Below are 15,228 nucleotides of genomic sequence, written 5' to 3'. Positions count from 1 at the left end.
GAATATCCCCTGGAGAAGAGAAAGGCTACCCACTCCAGTATTCTGGCCTGGAGAAGTCCATGGACTGTACAGTTCTTGGGGTCACAAAGAGTCAGACACGACTGAGCGACTTTCACTTTTACTTTCAAACCAAACAAAAGTATACAGAATCTACATGAAAAGTACTCTAAAGCTTTTTTGAGGAGACTAATGAAAGAAAAATAGGAACAGGTGAAGAAATACATGTTCCTGAATGGAAAGATGGCCATTTCTGGCTACTTATTCTCTACATTTGTTGGAAATTTTTATCAAAGTGCCAAACATACTTTTTAACCATATCAAATTATTCTAAATTTCATCTCAAAATGTAGTTGCCAACAAAAACCTACTGTATAGCACAGGGAACTCAACTCGACGTTATGTGCCAGCCTGGATCGGGAGGGGGTTTTGGAGGAGAATGGATACATGTACAGGTATGGCTGAGTCCCTTCATTCAGTCCACCTGAAGCTATCACAGCATTGTTAATCGGCTATACCTCAATACAAAATATTTTTGGCATTTAAAAAAAAACAGTTTTTAAAAAAGATCAAGAAAATATTGAGAAAGAACAAGGAGACAGGGCTAGAATTCAGCTACATTAAAACATAAATTATGATCATGAAGAATAATATTTTAGGTAAGTATGCAAAGTATGTTAATTAAAAAAAAAAAAGTAGTGTAAAAAAGAGTATTTTTAAATGGAATAAAGTCCAGTGTCTATATATGCCCATGGATAAGATAGGTCTCTATTGTCTGTATCTGAGCTTATAAATCTCCAGCTTTTACTGTGTTTACGTTCTATTTTCAAAATAAGAGCATAGTGAAAAATACACTTTATAACCTTTTTACTCAATTGTATCTTATAAACATTTTCTGATTTTTTCAAATATTTTCTATTACCGATGACTTTACTCAACTGTATCTTATAAACATTTTCCTATTTTTCAAATATTTTCTCTTACAGATGACTTTAATAAGTTTATAATGTTCCATTTTACAGATATACTAGAATTTGCTTAGATCAGTATTTTGAAAACATTTAGTTTGCCTCTCATAATAATTAATAGTATCGATAACATGCTTTCCTATAACTCCTTCCGCACAGCTTCATCCTCCCTTCGATTAAACGCCCAGAAGTGAAATTGCTGGGTCAAGTGTCCATGCGTGCTGCTACAGCAAGTTTGTAATGGTTTTCCATATGCTATTAGGAGAGTGCCTCTTTTCCCAGGCCTACTTCCACACTGAGCATTAAATTTCCAAAACCTTTTTGTTAATATGAGACTCAAAATTATAGAGAAGTGTTTCCTTTCATTTGATTATCAATGAAGTTGAAAGTTTTATAATAATAATTGTTCTCTTGTGTTTATTAATTTGTATATTATCTATTCATATTATTTGCCCATTTTTTAAATTAACAAGTTCAATCTTTTCTTGGTTTGTGATAGCTATTTGTATATCAAGGATATTAACATTTATACCAATGTCAAAAAGATTTTTTAGAATTTGTTGTCTGCTTTTGCATTTTGTGTGGTGTATCCAATTTTAAAAGAAATAGAAATATTTCTATCTGATCTGCAGTAGTGAATCATATCTAATAGTAGAAAATGTTCTCACCTTGCAAAAAAGTCATAGCAATAATGGGTTTTATGCTTGAGAAAATCATACATGTAACTTATAACCATCTAAGATGAATACGTTTTACCACTTTGACTTTAAATTATTTTTCCCTTATTCTTCAACAATTTCTATATATCTGGAAGCTCTGTCTTGTTGATTATACTTGAAAGCAGTAAACGGTACAATAGAAATCCAATTTTCTGAATATAAAGGTTCTCCTGGTTGATCTATAATGTCAGTAGATTTCTCATGTTAGACCCTTTTCAAAACCTTAAATCTCCAGTTCAAAGTCCTCGCTTACATCTTGACAATTGCTTTCAGACCCATCAACACAAAAATAAACACATTTCTTCTCTTTCAAGCTACAGAATCATAGTCTCTTTATATCTGTTAACATACTTTTTCAAAATAAAAGACCTTTGTTTCCAAAGAAACCTTTTTTTTTCATTTAATTCTACTGGGACAGTAAGAACAAAAAGACTTCCAATTTAATGGTATTTCTTAATTTCATGAGAGTGAGGAAGAGAAATAGAGGAACTGACATGGGAATGGACAATATTAAAAAAAAAAAGAAAGAAAATCTCTTGGGTGAAGTTAAGGGGCTTTATAGTGCATTGCGCGCGTGTTCAGTTCCTCAGTCATTTCCAAATCTTTGTGACCCCGTGGACTGTAGCCCGCCAGGCTCCTCTGTCCATGGGATTCTCCAGGCAAGAACACTGGAGTGGGTTGCTGTGCCCTCCCCCAAGGGATCTTCCTGACCCAGGGGTCAAACCCATGTCTGTGACATCTCCTGCATCGGCAGGCAGATTCTTTACCACTGGAAGCGTCATACCCGGCTCTATTTCACAGTTCCTGCAGAGGTTTGAGAGCCATTACCTGGTCATTTAGGATGACTCACTGTTCCATTTTAGATGCCATCAAGAGTAACATTTCAGGCATTTTATTGTGAGTCATTATCAATTCATTGACAGTTATCACAATCATGTTAATTCAGTTGGGGTTGCAATGAGATGAAATATCTTTTCCTAATAGCTATTGTTACATATCCATGGTCAGAGAGATTACTAATTTATCCCCAAGTGATCAACTAGTTATATATATAGGGATAAACTTATATGTAATAAATGTAATAAAATATTTAGCTGAATGTGTCCATGAGTCCTTTTTAAGGAGCAGAGTGGGATAGAGGGATGAATAGAGAGAAAGGCAGAAACCTGGGACTTTAGGCATCTGATTCTATTTGATTAATAAGACAAGATGAGACCTAGGAATCTTGTAACTTGGGGGAAAGTACTACAGCCTCAGTCCCCTTTTATGTACAACTACACATACTCACATACTTCTTCCCACCATTCCTTGATGATCCCAAGAAAAACATATACACAATGATAAAAACCATTTGGAAGACTATTTCTTTGCTATCTTGGGCTTTGTCCCCACATTGCTAACTAGAACTTTATCCCTGTGGGCTGGAATAGACCTTATAAAAGAAGTCCTTTATCCAAAAGGAGGGAATCTACATGCCTTTCCCTCTCCTTTGCGGAAGTACATCTACTCATCCCTTAGGTCTTCACCTGTGTCTAGGAGCCTTCCCTACTTTCTAGACTGAGCTGAAAGCCCATTTTGATTTGCTGTTTCAATACCATATCCTTCTTATGAAATCGCAGTGTACTTGCAGTATTTGTCCAGTATGCCCTTAAATACTGTATTACCAGCTCAAAGGGGCTGAGTACTCTGCCTTGTTCACTTCTGTATCTCCAATTCCAAAAATAATGACTGGTACATAATGCATTCTCAATAAATATTTCATGAGTGAGGATTAAGTAAACTAATATATATAAAGTACACTCAGTTTAATTACTGGTATATAGAGGTATCCAATACCTGTTAATTACTAGTATATGAACAGAGATCTGTACCGTACTGAACCCTAGACATGGTGAACTTCATTAGGAAGCTTTCTGAAGCGATGTCCACTGCCCATAATATTCAGAATGATGTTTCTGAGGGCTCCCAGTTCTCTTCTGTAAAATGAAGCTGGGTTAGTTGGTAGGGATCGATGACCTCTGGCTTCCTAAATAGACAAAGCAACTTTTCACTTGGATAAGACAGAAAGAAAGGATCCCACTACTACGGGACACTCTTCCTGACCTCCCTCTCCAACTTCCCGTGGTTCTCTGAGGTGCCACTCCTGAGTGTCTCATTGTTACAGCTTTTAGGCTAAATTATAGCATTCTATTTTTGGTTGTTTTTCAAAAGATATGGTATGGCCTGCAGTGTGTCTAAGTGCTGTAGTGATGAGCCATCATGCAACCAAATTCCGTAGTTATATTTAACTTGGTTCTCTGAGTTAAAAGTCAAGCCATCCCTATTCATTGCATTCGTGTTTACTTTCAAACCAAACAGGAATGTAGTCTGAACTGGACCACGGGTTGTGAGGCTGCCCTGCGGTGGTTTCAGACCTCAACCCCCATTTTGTTGTTAGAGGGGATGAAGCTGACCACAGTTTATTCTAAAAAACTTCCTAGTGATTTCATAGGGAATAACTCTGGAACCAGTATACCTTATATTCTTGGATTTTTAATAGAGAATTTAATTTGGCCCTAACTTACCCTAAGACTCACCTTTGTGCCTAACTAGTTTATGCCAGAACTTTATTATTTTGGGGGGGATATGGTGTGGGGGAGACTCTGAAGTCTTTGAGCAGGTGGCAAGATCATCGATTGTGCTCTGAGAAGGTTAATCCAGCAGCAGTGTGAAAAGACATGTTGAGGGAGTGGAGAAAGACAGAAAGAAGGCAGGGAGGTTAGGAGGGTATGGCGGTGCTCCAGTGGAAGAGTTCCCAGGGCCAGAACCAGAAGAGGTGGTGAGGATGGAGCCCCAGGACCGGATGAGTGAAGGGGAGGGTGGGAGGAGGACACAGATTCAAGAACCACCTCAAAAAGAAAGTAATAATAAGATGACTTTGTAACATGAAGGATGCAAAGGATGAGAAAGAGATCTTGGCCCTGAGCAGCTAGGAACCTGGCTGTATCAACATGGGGTAAATAAGAAAAAGATAAAGTTTGAGGGGGGAAGCTTATCTTTGGAACAAACTGGATCTGGGGGGCTAGCAAGACACAGGCTCCTGGAAATGTGAGCTGAAGTTCGGGAATGAGGTGAGGACTGCCTCAGAGGTGCCTTGACCATGGTGGTGTTCTTTTGGATAGCCTAGTTCCTTTCATCCCTCCACAAACGATACATACTTTTTAAGGTCATAGTCAGTCTTCTCTTTAGAAAGTAGAATATTACAAATAAGAGCCTCTAACTTTGTGCGGAAGTAGTCTCAGGCATCACCGTTTTATCATTCACCATCTTTGACCTTCTGTAATGCGTGCTAAGTCACTTCAGACTGACTCATTGCAACCCTATGGCCTATAGTCCACCAGGCTCCTCCGTCCGTGGGATTCTTCAGGCAAGAATATTGGAGTGAGTTTCCATTTCCCTCTCCAGGAGAATCTTCCGAAGTCAGGGAGCAAGCCCATGTCTCTCGTGTCGCTTACACTGGCAAGCAGATTCTTTACCACCAGCATCACCTGGGAAGCCCACCTTCTCTAATAAATGCTTTATATAGCTTTTCTATTTAAATCATGGAATTTTTAGCCATTTAAGAAAGTAAATAATAAGTTCTTATAGTTAAAACTGGGACCAAGAAAGTATGGGGGAGCTGGTCAGGTTTACACAGCCAGTTATCAGCGGCCTGGTCCCTGGCCCTCTGTAGTCCGCACTGGAGCAGGTTTCCAGACTGCGCAACGTGGGGGACGCCAGACATCTCACTGTCTCCTGTCCTGTCTCCGCACTACAGCTTGTACTGTGCCTTCAGAATTGTTCTTGTACTGTGCCTTTAAATTGTTCATTTGTATTCCTTTGGTCTCTTAAATCCTCCTAAAGTTCTGAACATTAAAAAGAAAAAAAAATTCCTTTCACTTCCTACTCTCTTGAGAGTCTAAATACTGTCCCTTCTACCGACAGTATTCTTGATTTTTGTAACCAGTCTATAGTTTCTACTCAAACACAGCATACCCAGTCCCTTCTTCCCCCTCAAGTGTTTTTTTTTTATTTTTTAATGGCTGTGGTTTAAGCATAGCATGGACTGCTAGCTGAAAGGGACTGTTGCATAAAAATTGATCTCCTGTCCACCTTCATGGGGTCCTTTAACTCTGGTGATATGAACTGATCTTTTTTTTTTTTTTTTTTAAATTTGATTTTATTTTTAAACTTAACATAACTGTATTAGATTTATCTTTCATGCTACCCAGCCATCACCAGCCTCTTCTCTGAAGGACAATGAGTTGCTTTCTTAGGACTGATGAGGAATCAGTGCAAGTTGGGAGAAGAGATATTAATAATACACAAACGAGATCCTGTTTCTTGCATTAAGAGCTATAAGCATCTTTCCAAGCTGTGATCGTCAAGGCTCAGCCCGTTGGCGATCCCCAGTAGAATACAGTGTAATTAAATGGCCTACAAAACTGCTTCACTCTAACTCTGTAGAAATTAATGCTCTTTCTGGCTTGTTTCTTTTCCTACTGGATAGATGCCTTGAACCTACGGAACCGACAGGTCATCTGCGTCACTCTCAAAGTCCTACAGCATCTGGTTGTGTCAGCTGAGATGGTGGGTGAAGCGTTGGTGCCCTACTACCGGCAAATCCTTCCCATCCTGAACATCTTTAAGAATAAGAATGGTGAGTTACCCCAGGAATCATAATGTCTTTTAAGCAGTAAAAATGGGGGAGTGCTTTGAAGTAGAGTTAATTAGCAACACATTTAGGATTTATTATTGCATATAAACCAAGATCCACTTAGAGATCTAAACAGCATAACCCCTACCCCTTCTTCTCCTACTCCCTAGGGAAATGTCAAATCAACAATTTCATTTATTACTCTTCACACATACAACTAACTTAGCACAGAAGCACTGAAGCAGTTCTGCAATCTTACAATAATAAAATTGTAAAGTTTTTAACTGTCTTTGAATATATTGGTAGGTTTTGAGTTTGTCCTTTCTCTTGACAGTAATTCTGCCTTTAGGTATTTTCTCTTAAAATTAAAGTTACTTTTTATTAACTGCTGCTGCTGCTGCTAAGTCACTTCAGTCGTGTCTGACTCTGTGCGGTCCCATAGATGGCAGCCCACCAGGCTCCCCCGTCCCCAGGATTCTCCAGGCAAGAACACTGGAGTGGGTTGCCATTTCCTTCTCCATGCATGAAAGTGAGAAGGGAAAGTGAAGTCACTCAGTCATGTCCGACTCTTTGTAACCCCATGGACTGTAGCCTACCAGGCTCCTCCGTCCATGAGATTTTCCAGGCAAAAGTACTGGAGTGGGCCGCCATTTATTAATTGATTTAGGATGAATTTAAAAAACAATATTGTTAAAATCTGGCACAGGTTGTTTAGAGAGTTTTAATACGTTCTCCTATTTCTTAAAAAAAATGGAAAAACAGATAATCTTACTGTTACTTAGTTACTTAGCTGATGGTAAGTACTGATTTAAAAAAATATATGCTGATGCATTTATTTAAAAAAATATTATCCTGTACACTTTGGAAAGCAGTGGTGCGCTCAGGTGAATCTGCTTCACCCAACAAAGGTGTGAGTGAGTTGTGCTGACCTCCTGGGAGGCAGTGAATGTGCATCTGTTCATTGACACTGTGATTTTCCTTTTGCACCTGTTGAAATGATGTGAATCTAATTTTCTTTCATGTTGCTAACTTTGAAGTCTCATATTTCTCATATGCATGGTGTAAGTCAACATTTGAAGTTAATTTCTGACAGCCCTGTAAATAAGTTAGTAACTTAGTGGAACAGTGGATGAAAACTTTGTAATATAATCTGCTTATTGTATAGAAAGGAAAAAAAAAATCAAACCAAAAACCGCACATATAACAGCTTCCATCACAAACAAGTCCTGTGTTTGGAATCATTATTTTTCATGTAATTCCTAAATTACTGTTAAAAGTCTCCTTATATCAGCAGACTATTCAGGGAATCATGGGTTCATCAGAGTCTGTAGCTATCTTGCAGTAGCAGGACCTACTTGTATGTTTAATATTAAGCATGTTAAGTCAAAAACAACTTCAACTAGGGTTATAGGAGCTTAAGAATGCTCATAATGGGATGAATTGATACACATTGCAAAATATTTAAGAACTATAGAGTTAATGTAGACATTTAGATGAGATGGTTACTCTTTCAGGAAAGTAAAAGTTGAGAGTTAGTAATTCAACCTTTTATGATCCAAACGGAAAGTTTTAGTTACAGCATTTCTACTTTGTGAAACTTGCTTAAGTATTCTTGATTGATAATTCATACTTTTACTGTCTAACAGCATCAAATAAGAGATAGAGATAAATCAGAAATGCTAAAGACAGAGATGAAAGAAGCAGGGAACACCCACTCCCAGAAATCTAAATTATAGTCAACACTTCTGAGTTGTGTGATTCGCAAATGTTTCCTCAGTAACCCTCACAGAAAGAAGCCTGTGATATGTGGACCATTACTGTCTCCAGTTTTTCACTGTGACTCTTCTCCTGCATAAGCGCTTCCTTCTGTGCTTGGCAGGCGTGAAAAGGGAGCACCAGCGTCTTTTCCACCTTGCTGGAGTGGGAGTAGGGGCTGCCCCGACATGGGCTAATGTCCTCCTGGTCCTTGGGCCTGGAGCTGGAATCTAAGCATCATTTGTGTCTTTGTATAAAAGAAGAGAAACAGTGATATTCAAAAGGTGATTAGAATCTCCTCGTCCTCAAGGAACCCTGTAAAGAGTAAGTACAGCTGCCAGGAAGACAGATAAATCTCTTGGGAGCCCTAGACTGTTCAAACCAGTTGGCTCCCGTGTCTGCCTCTTTATATTGATACTATCAATACTTATTTAATTCTTTAACTTATAAATGTTCATATGCTTCACAAAAGAAGTGATTGGGTTTAGGAATATACCCCTATTTCGATTTTATCAAAATGGAGATTTTATCGTTTCTATCACGGCCTTAATTGGTCCTACACACAGCTAATTATTTTGGAACGTTTCTAAATGGAGGCACCAGGAATTTGACATTCAACTATTTTTCTGGTTAATATCTTTCTGACATTTGAGGGGGAAAAATATTAGCTTCAGCTTCATTTTCTACTCATCTTAGAAACCTGTCAGTACGATGCCGGAATGCACTTTCCGGAGGGTCCTATTACCAAATCGGAGCATTCTAGCTCTAAAACGCAAAACTATCCTTCAAAGTGGCTATTTCCACAGCTCCAATCCTGCCAGTAGAAGCTCATCACAGGATCCCCAATTATAACAGTATTTTCAGCCTAAAAACAATTTAGTTTTGATAGCATTTTAATAAATGTTGCTTCATGATTATATTTTATTCATATCCACAGAACCACATATACATTTTTATTTAAGCAGATGTCTTTAGTGACAGATATATTTACCTAAAAATAGATTAGAAATTTGCAGCATTACGATTAGGAAAAAATTTTCATTCTTAATTTCGGTGTTTCTGCAAGCAATTTCATTTTCTGTTTCCTTTTTCTCTACTTGCGCATAATCGATGTCTTGGTCAATTCATATTCAAAGATATATTTCTTTCCAGTTCTATAGCAAAATGTTTTTGAGACTGAGACCCAGTATAAATGACTGAAAGAAAGCACAAAAGAGGCTATTCCTTCAAATACAGTGACCTTGTCCTTCTGCTGGCGTCCTTTCAAAGCACAAGCTTTAGCATAATTCGACCGCCTGCTCTTTTCTTGCAATTTCTGTCCTGTTTCCATGTCAGCTGGACCTTGTGTGAAATGGTCAGAGGGGCCGAGCAGTTTGCCAGTGCACCGCCGGGCCCGCGGTCTCCCCAGGGGACCAGTGGGGATAAGCAGAACCCGGAGGAGTGGGTGACGCTGTTAGCACCAGCCTGCGTCTCCAGCCCCACAAGATCAGGCCTGCTCTAGGACATGGAGTGGCTGGAATTTCTGTTTATGAATAACACACTTTCAAGGGTTTGTAATTAGACTGTGATTTTAAAAAAAATGCAGCAGACAAGTGGGTGAACTGCAAAGTGGGATAAAGAGTAACATTTGAGCAGAAGAGATGTGACGTTAGGCAGATCATGTAACTTCCCTGAACTTAAACTTCATCTGCACACAATACTTTGATAACGTCTTTTCTGTGAGGTTGGCATGACAAATTGAGATCGTGGCCGCCCCTTCATGTGGGGCCTGGCCTTGACTGAGGATTAAACGAGAGTCATTACCATCTCACAACATTATGTGTGTGTGCTCGGTCGCTCAGTCCTTTCCGACTCTCTGCGACCCCATGGACGGTAGCCCGCCAGGCTCCTCTGTCCATGGGATTTTTCAGGCAAGAATAGTTGTGTGGGTTGCCACTTCCTACTCCAGGGGATCTTCCCGACCCAAAGATCGAACCTGCGTCTCTTTTGTCTCCTGCGTGGGCAGGCAGATTGATCAGTAATGCCACCTGGGAAGCCCCCAACAACATTACATACACATACAATGTTATACACATATATGATATTGTAAGCCAATGTAGTGATACTGTATAAATTAGTATAACACACAGGAGTAGGTGATTTAATGTATTATATCCCCTGGTGGTGGCTCATCCCCTGGTCCTTCTGTGGGCATGTGAGTGAGGCATGACCTCCTCATGCCCAGCTCAGCAGCACCTTGGTTTCACAGGATTCATCCTGCCTCTGATTGCCAACACCAGGTGGGGGCCAGATAAATGAAGGACTCTGTGACTCACTCAGGGATAACTGGTTCTCTAATCTGTCCCTTCCTGGCTAACTCGAATATGTGTCGGATGTTTGGGGGTAGGTCCTTATTTTTAAAAGAGAAGCCAAGTGTGACAAGCCAGGGGTGACTGGATCAGGGTCCTCTTTGGAAGATGCGAACTAGCATCTAAGCTTGAACTTGTTTTCTTTAATTCTGAGTAATGAAGCGTGGGCATCTAAGATAGGCTGTCTTTCCAGTGACTAGAGAGCAAAAGAGAGATAAGGGCTTCTATGGCAGCAATCTCTTCTTTCCTTTGTTCTTTCACAAACATTATTAAAGGTTTCAGAAAATGGAGATGGTGGGAATGCTCAATTTACAGCTTTCAGAGATGTAGCTACAAAATTAACGATGCAGTGTATTGCATTTGAGAAACATGAGCCAATAAACGGCATTAAAACATTTACAGTTAAAATATGGGGCTCTGCCAGCAGAGTAGGGTTTTCCAACCACCCTGCTGTTCGGAGGCAATCCTTACTTGGGTACTTTTTTTTCTAATTGCGCCAGTAGTCCTGAAATAGCTTCTAGTGGAAACAGTTTGGAGATTCCATATATCAACAGCTCTAATAATACATTAATGTCATGTCACAGAATATGCAGAAGTAAAAGAAATAATGAGATAACATGCGCCCATGTGTGTGAACATCAAACAGTCTTAGATTTATCTATGAGTACTTCCGAAAATGTATGTTGTAGCCTATAGAAGTCCATGAAAAGAGATTTAAACTTTTCAACTCAAATTCAGACACATTAAATAACACAGGAAATAAAGCATTGAATTGAATTTTGGGGATTTTGAAAAGTTTGTACCAGATCTTTCACCCTGCTATTTAACTAGTTTCTGAAAAATAGAAACAACTGTTTTCCACTAATAGTCTATTTAAACAGCTGCTAATGAGAACCTAAGAATTCCCAGTCAACCTGTTTCAGATACTCTTCATGTATTTCTGTGAGTTCTATGGGACCTATTTTTATGGTCCTTTAAAATGCTGATGAACTGTTGAGAGCTGATTGTTTACAAAAAATTTCTTTAGTTCTTACGTCTTACAATTGACTTGCATAAAGTTTATTTCACAGAGCTTTTAATTTTGAATTAAGAGTCCCCCCTGCCCCACGAAATTCTATACAAATTTTAGCACGATTTAGAAATTTGCTTCATGTTTTCTTCAGCGTCGTTATGTTTATGAGACTCGAAAGCCTTTTAATGTCCTAAGTTTACAGAGCAAACTATTCTTAATAGAATACTACTCCACAATTCCTGAAAGGTGGATTTGGAATGATCATGTATCTATCTAAACTCTCCTGAACTCTTCTTCCACTCAGACATAACTAGCTGGTCTGAAAAGAATCCTAGGCGTCTAAGAGATGCCAGATCCACGTAACTGCCCTTTGATCTATGGCCCTCTCCAAATTTACTGAACTGCACTTTATCAGACCATTAGTTTCACGGCCAAACTGTGTTGAACTTTCCTTTTTCTGTGCAGAGCGTGGCACACCGAGAAGAATCAGTTGCTTAAAATGTGGTTGTGTGAAATGTATTCACCGACCTAGTCCGCATGAGCATTACTTGTTTATCCGGTCCTATCCTAACAGCCCCACTACTTCATGAGATGTTGTTGTTCAGTCACTGAGTCGTGTCCGACTCTTTGCCACCCCATGGACTGCAGCACGCCAGGCTTCCCTGTCCGTCACTGTCTCCTGGAGTTTGCTCAAACTTATGTCCATTGAGTCAGTGATGCCATCCAACCATCTCATCCTCCGTCACATCCTTCTCCTCCTGCCCTCAATCTTTCCCAGCATCAGGGTCTTTTCCAGTGATTCAGCTCTTTGCATCAGGTGGCCAAAGTATTGGAGCTTCAGCATCAGCATCAGTCCTTCCAATGAATATTAAGTGTTGATTTCCTTTAGGATGGACTGGTTTGATCTCCTTGCTGTCCAAGGAACTCTCAAGAGTCTTCTTCAGGACCACTTCGTGAGCTAGCTTGTCCTATTTCCAAAGAGAAAATCACTCCCTATAGTAAGTGAAATATATGCCAGATATTACTATCTGGTTTATATCTCTCATCTGAACCACGCAGGATAATGTCTAGTCCCTTTTCCAAATGACAGGCCAGCAAACATCATATAAAACTTTCCTACCACTTCAATCTTCACTTCTCCAAGTTCAATGTCCTTTCTTCCAAGAATTCTTCACAAGATCTTCTAGAGCCCTGACAATCTTGTAGGATGGAGATGGTAGAGACACGCATCTGTGAACACTGATGGTTCTGCAATGATCCAAGAGAGCAGTCCCATGGGACAGAAGGTCCCAGGAAAAGAGGCTTCTGCGCCCTCACTTGATGCCCCTGTACATGGTCAGTCCATAAAATGCCCATCTTACCACCGTGAATTCTTACCATTATGCTGGGGGCAGGCACATACTTTCAACTGCCTCCACCTGCTCTTCCCTGTAGACCGCCATGGTTGCCTCTGCCCAGAATAAACATTCTTCTCAGTGTCTCTATATCTTGAAACACATGACCTGCTAAGATGATGACCAAGGGGATCAGAATCTGCTTCTGAAGGCTGTGCAGGCTGTGTAGGGCCACTGTAATGAATTACCACAAACTGAGCAGCTTAAATAACCAGAAAGTACTGTGTCAGTTCTGGAGGCCAGAAGTCCACACCCAAGGTGTCAGCAGAGTCACGCCCTCCAGGTTTTGGTGGTGGTGGTGGTGGTGGTTGTTCAGTCACTCAGTCGTGTCCGACTCTTTGCGACCCCAAGGACTGCAGCATGCAGTCCATCCCTGTCCATCACCAACTCCCAGAGCTTGCTCAAACTCATGTCCATCAAGTCGGTGATGCCATCCAATCATCTCATCCTCTGGCATCCCCCTCTCCTCCTGTCTTCAATCTTTTCCAGCATCAGGGTCTTTTCCAAGGAGTCAGTTCTTCACATCAGGTGACCAAAGTATTGGAGTTTCAGCTTCAGCATCATTCCTTCCAATGAATATTTCCTTTAGGATGGACTGGTTGGACCTTCTTGCAGTCCAAGGGACTCTCAGTCTTTTGGGAAGAATCTGTTCTCTGCCTCTCCCCTCGATTTTGGTGGGTCCAGCCATCTTTGGGGTTCCTTGGCTTGTAGAGGCATCACTTCAGTGGCTGCCTCCATCTCCACATGACGTTTCCCCCATGTGTCTGGCTCTGAGTCTCATCTCTACTTCTTATAAAGACACCTGTCCTTGTCAGGGTTGGACTAGGGGCCCACCCTATTCCCATATGACTTCATCTTCACTTTACTAATTACATCGGCAATGACCTGATATCCAGATAAGGCCAAGTTCAGAGGTTCCAGTAAGGGCTTGAATTTGGGAGGGAGGCTCTTCAACTTAGACCAGGTAACTCTTTCCCAGGGTGTGTGGCGGTACAGCCCCACCCTTGATGAGTAAAGCCGGAGGTTTTGCATGCCTTCCATTCATTCCATCACATCACCATCACTGAACCGGACCTAGCTGCTTAAAGCCTGATGAGAACTCCCTCTTTTATCAATGAGGAAAAGCTCTCTTCCTTTTCCTTTCATCAGGAAGTGAGTGTTTAGTTAAGAAAGGAAAGAGATCCAGGTACTTTTGGAGTAGAGGAGATGGCAGGAAATTGATTTTTTCCCCCCTCTTTGGTAATGCTGCAAACTAAGAAAGACAGTCAGCAAATGCCTTCACACTGGGTGCTTCCCGGGATGTCCCAGGCTCCCAAGGGCACTGCCACCACCCTCCGTGCAGAGGACCCCAGGCACCCACTCTAGGTGGCAGACTGCATCATCTGCGCCTGTCCCTGCCCATCCAGCTGGGTGAGAGGGTCAGGCCACTCTGCCTGAATGCGGTTTGGATCAGTAAATAGGGATTCAGCTTGTGAACCAGGACAAGTGGGACAATATGTGGAAAAGCAAGCGGCAGGGGAGTGTTTAAGAGTGAAGACGCGGCGTCATGTTTCTGGGGCAGGCACCCTGGCTCAGGGCTTGTGAGCCTGGACGGGTTGCAGAACTGCTCTGTGCTTTAATCTCCTTAGTGTGAAAAGCAAGTTGTTGGGAAGATGACAAACAGCTTAGACCTGCAGAGAACCGTGGGCGAAGATTTTGTAGAAGTGTGGGCAGCATGAGAATAATGAGGGCGGATGATGAAACATGAGTGAAATTGCTTTACAGATTACCGGGTGTTAACCTGTAGTCTATCGCCTATCTCACAAGATGGAGAAAATTATACCTAGGTAGTTTTGTGTTCCCTCAAAGAAAGTGAAATTAAATCTGTTAGAATTAATATAAGATTTTAGTGAGGTGATTAAATGAAAAATAAATATTCAAGAATCAATATTTTTTTAATATGCCAGTAGTCAAAAATGCAATACAAAATTTGTTTTCTAGATGCTAATAGTTCCTGCTTGCAGAGATATTCCATCAGAGATAAACTTTTACTGTCCAGCTCTCCCTCCCCCAGAAGATAGTTCTAATTCCTCCTTTGGACCCCTCAGTTCACTTTAGAAGCAGGCAGAAGTATTTAATCAAAGGGCTTTGCCTTGGGAAACCAGAGATCCATCAGGAACTGCCTGCCCTGATGGAGCCTCTTTCCAAGACAGACACTGCTTTCAGTGTCTAAATAGCTTTTATGTTTGTAGTTTCTCTGTATGAATGATAACAACGCTTAGTGTCCAGGTTTCATCCTGCATTTGCTCCATCATTCTAGTTCCACCACTGCTCCCACCATGTAAGTTCACCTAAAGGGATCAGACTGTCAGAAGAACTCT

General features: G+C 40.7%; 1 protein-coding gene across 2 annotated transcripts in view; it reads left to right on the top strand.

Moving 5' to 3' along the window:
- Positions 1 to 15,228, top strand: part of PACRG (parkin coregulated) — a 547,563-nt gene that overhangs the window by 307,510 nt on the left and 224,825 nt on the right. For both annotated transcript variants that reach the window (XM_025294972.2, XM_025294973.3), the window contains exon 4: positions 6,213 to 6,362. In XM_025294972.2, coding sequence (XP_025150757.1) covers positions 6,213 to 6,362 — 150 coding nt within the window. The remainder of the gene's footprint in view (positions 1 to 6,212; positions 6,363 to 15,228) is intronic.

The sequence above is a fragment of the Bubalus bubalis genome, chromosome 10 (genome assembly GCF_019923935.1).
Source record: "Bubalus bubalis isolate 160015118507 breed Murrah chromosome 10, NDDB_SH_1, whole genome shotgun sequence".
NCBI classification, from domain to species: domain Eukaryota; kingdom Metazoa; phylum Chordata; class Mammalia; order Artiodactyla; family Bovidae; genus Bubalus; species Bubalus bubalis.
This window is presented reverse-complemented; position numbering and strand designations above follow the sequence as displayed.